Source organism: Salvia hispanica, chromosome 2 (genome assembly GCF_023119035.1).
Source record: "Salvia hispanica cultivar TCC Black 2014 chromosome 2, UniMelb_Shisp_WGS_1.0, whole genome shotgun sequence".
In the NCBI taxonomy this organism is placed as follows: domain Eukaryota; kingdom Viridiplantae; phylum Streptophyta; class Magnoliopsida; order Lamiales; family Lamiaceae; genus Salvia; species Salvia hispanica.
Genome location: NC_062966.1, coordinates 23,184,247 through 23,194,523, shown reverse-complemented (window position 1 = coordinate 23,194,523; position 10,277 = coordinate 23,184,247). Strand labels below are relative to the sequence as shown.

At 35.2% G+C, this 10,277-nt stretch overlaps 1 protein-coding gene across 1 annotated transcript; it reads right to left on the bottom strand.

Moving 5' to 3' along the window:
* Positions 1–3,941: 3,941 nt before the first annotated feature.
* On the bottom strand, positions 3,942–5,742 carry LOC125206507 (F-box protein At5g03100-like). Its single transcript, XM_048105756.1, has 4 exons — positions 5,704–5,742; positions 4,804–5,616; positions 4,341–4,484; positions 3,942–4,253 (listed from the first exon to the last, which is right to left on the bottom strand). Exons 1-4 carry the CDS (start codon positions 5,740–5,742, stop codon positions 3,942–3,944), a joined length of 1,308 nt encoding a protein of 435 aa, XP_047961713.1.
* Between the last annotated feature and the right edge of the window lie 4,535 nt (positions 5,743–10,277).

The window sequence follows — 10,277 nt, the reverse complement described above, 5'->3', positions numbered from 1 at the left end:
GATACCATTGAAATTCTGTTGATATATTACTGTTGATGGTTTTTTGTGATCTGTTGACATTTTTCAATAGTCCAGATCATAGTTTTGAGTTTGTACAATATTTAGAGTTTTCATTTGATCACATCCCTTATTTCTAATTAACTTTATTTTAGATACATAAATAAAAATTTAATGGTCGATAAACTTAAACCAAAATATTGACTTCAGACATTACAATTGTCAACTCGCACATAATTCCTAATTAATGTTATTCTCGTTAGCTCATTCTTAAAACTTGAGTAATAGCTTATTTAGATTAATTAAAAGAATGCCCAATTAATGTCCCCCCTAACTACTCCTCACATTACAAGTTATAATACATATATGAGTAGATATTTCCCGCCATAACTAATCGGGATATATAAGTAGAACTACTTATCATCCTCTCTCTCTTGCGCATTTCTCCCTCTCAAGATTCAAAAATCTGGTAATCCAAATCTTTCCTTCGCCTTTCTTCTCCTTCAAGAGCTGATCGATCGCCAATCCAGCATGGAGCGGAACTCTCAACGCCGCCATCCCTCTAAACGAGATCGGAAGGTTTCTCTCTTCCTGTCTCTGATTTCAGTGCGTGTGTGTGTGTGAGTTCAGGTGAATGAATCATGATTTTTAGGGTTTTTATCATTTGATTTCTGAACATGCTGTGGATGTTGTAGTTTCTATCTCCATCTTTACTGAAATTTGGTGTTGGATTAATCAGGGTTTAATCTCAATTCTTGAATTCAAAGTGAAAAGAGGATTTTACGTAGTTAATTTAGTGTTTTCTTGCCTGTGATTTCACACCCTTTTGAACGTAACAGTCGAAATCAAATTATGATAGGCTTCCAATTTGGGATCTCGCCGTGATAAAGATATACCGGAGATTTCCGTTTTCCCAATCACCACCTTCACTGTAGGAAACTGGAAGGTACTTATACATACATACAATCCATTTCTTTTCAATCTATGATTTTGGAATGTAGAAAATGATCTGTTGTTGGCAGAGGGAGTCTACTCACGAAGGAAACTTGAATGCCGTATTCTTCTATACCTCGAAGAAGGTGGAGTGGGACTTCAATGATGGGTCATTGAATAGCAAGATGCGCGTTTCTTGGTCCGATATCACTGCCATCGAGGCTGTTGTGAACCCTAATCAACCCGGAATTCTTCGAATCCAGGTCCCATTTCCCCACATATTCCATCTTTATTAGTAGCTTTGTGATGCAATTGAATTGAATTGAATTGAAGTAATTAATGTGCAGTTGGCTAAACCTCCTCTCTTCTTCAAAGAAATCTCACCTCCACCAAGGCTTCATCCCAACTGGAAGGAGGCAAATGATTTCACCAATGGCCAAGCCCTTATTTACCCGACTCACGAAGCCACATTCCCTCCTGGAGCGCTTGATGAGCACTACGAGAAGCTTCTTATTAAAGATGAGCGTCTCGCTGAGCTCAGTCGCACGCCCTTCCCGCCTGTTGAGTCTGTTTCTTCCGGTATAGTGACTATCATTATATATATTGGTACTAGTTTTTGTATATATACTAATCCCAACTATATATTTTCTCTTGTAGCACCAAGCAATGCTGTCATAGGGAATCATATCAACAACAACGAGCCAACATTTGTCGATTCATCAGGACTGACCGTGCTCTTGTTGTTCCTGATCAACGACTTCATCACTACAACGATAGGTCTGTCAATAATGAGGCAGCAGTTGATGATTCTGATGTGGTGATCAATGCGTTAGGAATAGTGCCATCACAACCCCCTCCCCTTGCTGATTTCAGTCCTGCCAGTTACCAACCCAAGTGGAAGCCGGAGTGGTCAGTTCAGTTCAAGTGGGCAAACCCCGTTTATCCCAATGGATTGCTGCGTATAAAGTGTCGAGTGTATTGCTTAAACGACAAAAGGGGCTCTAACCCGTTCGCAAATGACGGAGCAAAATCATTGGGAAAGAAGTCTTTGTTGACTCATGAAGCTACCAAGCTTCACATAGAATCGAATGATCTCTTTGCCGATGAAGTCTTAGCCAACCTTTCCACCAGCCTGGTTCCATTCGATGGTCCAGCCTCCGCAATTCCTACAGCCCCTTTGGCCAGAGGAAAACAAAAGAATTCTACATTGGATGATTCATTGTTAAAGAGTTTTACATGGGCCTTCGTCCGACGTAATACTGAGGGTGAAGAGCGTGTTTTGTGCAAGGTTTGTGTTTCGTTTGCAGACAAGAGCGAACGTAGCAGCTTTGCTAATCTAAATCAAGGTAGTGCTACTTTTACAAAGCGATCCCTGGAGTATCATGCGACCTCTGATAGCCATTTAGAAGCTGTAGAAAAATCACGAGGTATACAATTTTAAACTTTGTTTTATCCTGAGTATTGTTTATCATCTTCACTTTTTGTTTAACTTGCTTTATAGGAGTATATATTAGTACTAGTTTTTATATATATACTAATCCCAACTATATATTTTCTCTTGTAGCATCAAGCAATGCTGTGGTCATGGGGAACCAAATCAACAACGAGCCAGCACTTGTCGATTCATCAGGACAGAACCTCCTATACAACGATATGGCTGTCAACAATGAGCCAGCATTTGTCGGCGGATCAGCAAGTGAAGCGCAAAATTTGGAGCAAAATTGTGAAACTGTTGATGAGGAGGCCTTGGCCGAGGCACTAGGAAGGGAGGCGGATGCAGTGTGTGATGATGACGGGTGGTCGATGATCGAAGAATATATGAAGCAAACTGATCAGGAAGATCACGGCAATGAGCTAGTTGGAGGTGGTAATGTGAATGAAGCTTCTTCATCGGCTTCTTCCCCACCATCAAAGCCATGAAGAGTTGTTGTGGTTACTTGTAAATGATGATGATTGGTACAAACTAACATATCTTTATATTAGAGGTGACATATCTTTATAATAGCGGCAATTAACATATCTTTATAGAGCCATGATGATTGTTTATATCATAAAGATATGTTAAATGATGATGATTTGTAATCGATCACGAGCCAGAGTTCCATGTTTGATTCTTTTTAAAATTCAATCTTGTTTCAAGTTTGAAGATCCTTTGTTGTTTTTGGACTTTATTTTCTCTTTTTTTTTTTGGAAATAGATATTTGAATAATCCTTCATTCAGAAGTCCAGAGTTATGGCTGTTTACTGAAAACAAAATTCATTTAGTAGTAAGTAGTAACTGACAACCAAACTCAAATAATTTTTGGTACTGCATTCATTAATTGTAATCTACGAAGAAGAGATGGAATCGAAAAGCAACCAAAAATATAGAATCACGTCATACATACCTTTATGAATTATATAGCTATATTAAATAAAATCTACTTGGCTTAATAATCCCATTAGATCACCAAAATCGGGTGGTAGTTATTATGTAATTCTAGATATTATTTGATTGCATCATTTAAATATGAACGTGTTGGTATTTAGGAATTTTGAAGAAAAATATTAGAATCTTGAATTGAAAATGGGAAAGGAAGTATGCAAATTTATTTTTGGAAAGTTGGATTTATAAAAGGGATAAACAAGCTTAAGACATGATTCTTTAAAAAACACACACAGATTACACATTGTCCATATCAATAATAGCACTCTCAAGAATCAAGAACACAACATAAAGAAATCAGAGACATTTAGCATGAATAAGCAAATAAAATTGTAGACTAGCACAAGAAATCTCCGGAATTTGGAACTCGGTCTCAATCTTGGTGGATCAACAACTCTACGGGATTAATTATGATACGATAATCACTATCTTCAGTAAACAATTACAAATTGATGCACATTTTTAATAACGTAACTACCATACACTACAATAAACATTTTGCGTTCATAATCAAAGGATAACATAGTCGAACTGATTACATCATGTTAAAAAATTACACAAAATTGGCAAAAAAAGTGTATTAGTATTATATAAGCTCGAATTCAACTTGATGAGGTAACTGGGATAGAAGTTGTTGCATATGGACCATATGAGCTTGACCCTTAGTCTCACTCATATGTAAAGTAGTATTACAAGGATTTATCTTTTGATATGCATCACAACAAACTGAAATATAGGTCATCAGTTTGATGATATCGGTCGCACACGATCCTTGAAACTTTAACATTCTGAGACGTTGGTGTGGGCATCCATAAACATGTGATGGTCCATAGCCATAAATTTGGCTATATTCATATTTGTCTGGGCATCTTTCATCCATATCGTTATACATATACAACTGCATATACCCATATATGTAAGAAATCATAAAATGAGGAAAATATTATGTGACGACACTTTGAATTTATACTAATAGTATACCAACCTTGAACGTTAACATCTGAAGATGAGGACATGCCGATATTATAGATGTTACCGGCTCAAGACAGTGGTGCACATGGAAACGCGAAACTACAACGTACAACTCCTTTAGATTAGGCATATAAGGAAGCCCTTCCCTTAAAAGAATCTGCCAAATTAAGACAACCATTGAACTATCATCAGCACCATCAACCTTATAAATGAAAAAATGTATTAACAAACCAAATAATGCTAAAATGCATCAAACAAATGATGATATGTAGCATATTTCCCCTAGCGAATTATTATATGTATATAAGAAAAAGAGTAAAAATTTAAAAAACATAATGATATTTGGCTAATAAACAAAAATCACCCAATGATTTCTCATTAGAGAACTAATTCAAATTTCATGAATGCTGGTTTTTAAATGGAAGGACAGACTAAAATTTCACAGAACTTAATGATTTTTCCGTGCAATGTCTAACCTTACGTTTTGAGTATGGGATATACAATATGAGTTTTTGGAGATGTGAAGTAAAGCAAGATAGTGTTGAAGCATTATTGAATTTTAGACTTCCAATTCCAAGACTTGCTATGGCAAGTCTTGGAGCATTCTTGAACCGTAGGGCGCCTGGTTTTGCATCGGCAACAACTTCATAAAGATGTGGAGCAGAAATTTCAATAATGAATTTCCTAAAGATGCATCGACGTATCCGAAGAATCTCCAAATCACTAGAGACATGAACATGAGACGTGAAAGACGATTTTGTGATATTGAGTTCCCTCAACAAGGGACAATTTTTGAGGAAATATGTTATGTCTTGGCCACTCACTTTCATAGCTGCGAGAGACAGAGCCTTGAGATATTTCATAGGCCTCATCTCTCGCACCAAATCTTCTAACACAATCGCACGCCTTTCACTCCTAGTCATAGAGTTGAAGTTTAAATCCAATCGCTCAACTTGTCTCGACTGCGCGAATTCTAGCCATTTGGTGATTGTGATTGTGCTATGTGCTGATTTCTTTACGTAAATCGAAATTGTGAACTGGTTAATGAAAAGGGCTTGGTGTGATTCAAGAACCGAATTGACCATTTGGACACGGTGGCATGTCTCCGCACGCCATTTGTTGCGATTGATTAAAATGTAGAGTTTGTCGTAAAAGTCGAGATTAGAAGTGTGCTTCCACGAATGGCGCCATCGGTGAGAAAGAAGGCTAGTGGCCGCGGCTTGTCTCAAGGGTAGTAAAGACAGTATGGTGTGTATGATCTCATCAGGTAATTCACTTATTCTGTCACACTATATTAATAAAATAAAATCAAGTCAACAACACACAATTTAGAATAGTAATCATCAATATTTTGTGAGCAACAATTAGAATCTAACCTCACTCTTTGTCCTCTTATTACAGTCGCTTCCATCCATCGATTTCGAGAAAAGAAAGACCTAATTAACAGAGTTTTGATATAGGAGTATGTGAATATGTTCAATTTATAGAAGAAGAAATAGTATAGTATGTAGTATTAGGAAAGGTATATGATTCCCATATTTATAGGGATACGCTTATTCACCGAAGAAATACAAAGGTGAAAAGGGAAGGAGAGAGATACTGGATTTGAGTTTTTTTATTTTTTATTATATTTTATTCCATTTTATGTTTTTTAAAACCTAATTTAATTCAAAGTCTCTCCAATGGAATTATTTTAATTTTTATTCCTTTTTTCAACCCTAGCACTCTATTTGCCGCGTGAAATTTCTGAATAATCGAAACTGACCGCTGCTAATTGCATAAGTTAATCACAAGCATTGATTATCATGAAGCAAGTAATCACCAATGTTTTTGGCCTCCTCTTTTTTTTTGGAAATAAATATTTGAATAATTCTTCGTATAATAATCTTTCGTTAACAGATAAAACTATTACTATGGCTTTTACATGAAGAATTCCTCATAGAAAACTTTGTCATAAAGAAAACAAACAAATGTGAGCTTTTCTTTTTATTAATACTCGAGAAACATGTGAGATGAAAATCTTATCCAACATAGAGTGATAATTTTATTTGATCAATTGAGAATTTCATAAATTTCAACGAAAACAAAGTTCAATAAATTATTGTTCCCGTGTTCGTTAAGGGAAGAGGATTCTTCCTGATTCCTCTAAATATCTTTAGCTTGATTCTTTTTTAAATTTTAGTTATTTTTTATTTTTTTAATGTTAACTATGTAATATTATGATTTTAATTATAAAATAGTATTAATATTAGTTTCCGTGAACAACTCCACATAGAATTCTTAGGGGATATTTGTATTAATTATATTTATGACTCATAGTCTTGTCACAATAGAAATTAACAATATTTCCCGCCAGCAAAAGTGTATATAAGTAGCACTACTTATTATCATCTCACAATCCAGATAAACTTCAAAAATCTGGTAACCCAAATCTCTCCTTCGCCTTTCTTCTCCTTCAAGAGCTGATCGTCACCAGTTTACACATACAATCGAAAACTTCTCATGGTGGACGACGACTCTAAATCCACATGTCGCTACACTCTCGAGGTCTCTAACTATAAACCTCCAATAGGTACATATGAAGAAATGAGTGTGTGTGAGTTAAGGTGAATGAATAATTATTTTTAGGGTTTTTCCAATTTGATTTTTATACGTTGAAATAGTGTGTATAATATCCATGAATTTGAATAAGTTGGGTTGATAAGGGTTTAATCAGTTTTAATCTTGCATGGAAAAGGGGATTTATACAAAAAAGTTAATGTGGTTTAATTTATTACCTACAAGGGTTGTTTGAATTTAGAGTAAAGGCCAAATATGGTCCCTAACATATGGCCGTTTTATCAATTTGGTCCTTGACATTATCATTTTGATTATTTGGTCTCTCACAAATAAACTCGGACCCGAATCGGTCCTCACTTAACAGAACCGTAAAAAAATAGACGGTGATTGCAATTTGACTCTATTAAATTACTAATGGTAATTAATTATACCTAATTATAATTCTTAATTCCTATTAAATTACAAATTATTCATTTCATTTTGCAACTAATACTATCTTTTTTCCAATTTTGCTAATAGGAAAAGAATTATAATTAGGTATAATTAATTACCATTAGTAATTTAATATAGTGAAATTGCGGTCATTGTCTATTTTTTTACGGTTCTGTTAAGTGATGACCGATTTGGGTCCGAGTTTATTTGTGAGGGACCAAATAATCAAAAAGATAATGTTAAGGACCAAATTGATAAAACGACCATATGTTAGGACCACATTTGACCTTTACTCTTGAATTTACTTTAGGCTCCGTTTAGTACAATGCAATTGAATTAAGTTATACAATTCTAATTCAAATTTTATTTTATTTTTTTTGTAAACCTAAGTACTTAAGGAGTAGTACTATAAAATTGTATTCTAGCTAATCCTAAATTTTTTAGCGCTAATTTCAATTGAACTTGTAGTCTTTGTCTCAGTTCATCTATTAACTAAGATGTTTGTAGGAGATAATGTCGAAGCCTCCTCTGGGATCGGTAGCCACCGAGCCTTTTCGCAAATTGGTGGAATCCACACTGTCAAAATCAGCAAACAATGTGGGATCTCAAAATGATAAGGATAAGAAGGCTTCCAATTTCCCAATCTCCACCTTTACGACTTCTCCTGCTCCACCATCAAAGCCATGAAGAGATGGTCAAAACTTGCAATTGTGATCAACTTTGACATTTCTTTAGTGCCATTTCTTGTTGATTTTAGTCTTGTTTCAAGTTTGAACTTCCTTTGCTTTTAGTTTTTGGCCTTTATTTTCTCTTTTTCGAAATAAATATTTGAATAATTATCCATGTTGTAATCTTTTTAATCTTGCATGGAAAGGTGACAAAAGGAATTTGTATAAATGTGTTTATTACCTAATTATAGTTTACACCCTAAACCTATTATTAAAATCGAGATCAAATTGTGATTGTCATATCTCGGAGTGTTGTTTGAATTTACTTTAGATCCCGTTTAATACCATGAAATTGAAATTGAGATACACGCCTCACTTTTCTCGGCACACATTTTAAGAAATATGAATCTTACTTTTATTAAAATAAAATAGTGGAATATAAGGTGTATTTATAAAAATAATGAAAAGTAAATAAGATATATAATGACATGATTTTTTTTATAAAAAAAGATAACGACATATATCGACAGACGAAAAGAGTATCTTTTAATTAATACAATCATAACCAAAAATGTAATATCTTTTTTTTCAAAATTCAAATAGACAAATTAATATTACTCCATAAATTTAAAGTCAAATCTAGCATGCCAACTCACACACATTTGATATTTCTAACTAGGAGTAACTTTAGTTGTGGTTAGGCAGGCTCACTCTCAAAACTTAAGTAAGCTTATGCTTATTTACATTTATTAAACATTAATTAAAAGAAAGCCTATTTAATGACTCTTACTCCTTCACTTTACTATTTCCCGCCATCATGAAATGGGAGATAAGTGTATATATAAGTAGAGCTACTTATCATCCTTTTTCTCTCATGCGCTTTTCTCTATCTTTCAAGAATCAAGTAAAACCAAAGCTCTCCTTCGCCTTTCTTCTCTTCAGAAGCTGATCGATCACCAATTCACGCCTACAATCGCCAGTTCAAGCATGGACGAGAACTCTCAAGGCAGCCCTCCCTTTCCACCACAAGATCCGGAGGTTTCTCTCTCTCTATTTATATATACACGAGTGTGTGTGTGTGTGTGTGTGTGAATCAGATGAATGAATCATGATTTTTAGGGTTTTTCTGATTTGATTTCTGAATATGTTGTAGTTGTATCTCCATCTTTATAACTGGAATTTGGAGTTGGATTAATCAGGGTTTAATCTTGAATAGAAATGGAAAAGAGGAATTGTTGTATGTGTTTTCTTGCCTATGATTTCACACCCTTTTGAAACTCACGGTCGAAAATCGAATTAGGATAGCCATTTCTTCAAGTGTTAGTTTGAATTGAAATCGAAATTGTGATTGGAATTGAGAATTCTGATTCTGTTTCAGATATTTTATTTGATATAATCAAGTTACTGATCATTCTAATTTCAAATTGTTTGTTTGATAACATAATTGTAGATAAACCAAATTTTCATCATTGTTCAATATATTTTCAGTTGTGTGCTAGTGCGTGTATTGTTTGCAGTTTATGTACTGTTTGCGCGCGACTAACTAAGATTTTCGTAGGAGATAAACTCGAAGCTTCCTCCGAGATCTCGGTCTGCAGAACCTCACCATCACAAGGATAAGATGACGGCTTCCAAATCCCCAATCACCAATTTTACTGTAGGAAACTGGAAGGTATATATTTACACACTAATACAACATGTCTTCAATCTATGATTATTGGAATAAAAAAAATCATCTGTTCTTGGCAGAGGGAAGGCAACTTGACTGCCAAATTCTACTATGGCATGAAGAGGTTGGTGTGGGAGTTTCTCAATGGGCCTTTGAAGAGCAAAATGGAAGTTTGTTGGTCTGATATCACTGCTATTGAGGCTGTTATGATCCCTAATCAACCCGGATTTCTTCGAGTCCAGGTCTCATTTTCCGCATATATCATCTTTATTAGGCTTGAATATGACTAGTTAAAGTAATATGCAGTTGGCTAAGCCTCCTCTCTTCTTCCGAGAAATCCCTCCTGATCAACCACGAAAGCGTACTACTTGGGAGCCGGCTGATGATTTCACTAATGGTCAAGCCAAACTTTGCAGGTATGTGTTTACATATTTCAATCTCGTATTTCATTTCACTAATGGATTGAATATAACAGGAAGCATGAAGCTACGTTCCCTCCTGGGGCGCTTGATAAGCACTACGAGAAGCTTCTGATCAGCGATGCGCGTCTGGCTGAGCTCAGTCGCAGGCCCTTCCCGACCAATGAATTTTTTCTTCCCCTTGCAACAGAACCCACAACAGC

Bases quoted from the DNA above. Each gene is read 5' to 3' on its own strand.
- LOC125206507 (XM_048105756.1), bottom strand. From the start codon at position 5,742: ATGGATGGAAGCGACTGTAATAAGAGGACAAAGAGTGAG. The intron at 5,617-5,703 runs GTTAGATTCTAA...TTATTAATATAG, and splicing joins ATAAGAGGACAAAGAGTGAG to TGTGACAGAATAAGTGAATT. The intron at 4,254-4,340 runs GTTGGTATACTA...GGGTATATGCAG, and splicing joins TTCAGATGTTAACGTTCAAG to TTGTATATGTATAACGATAT.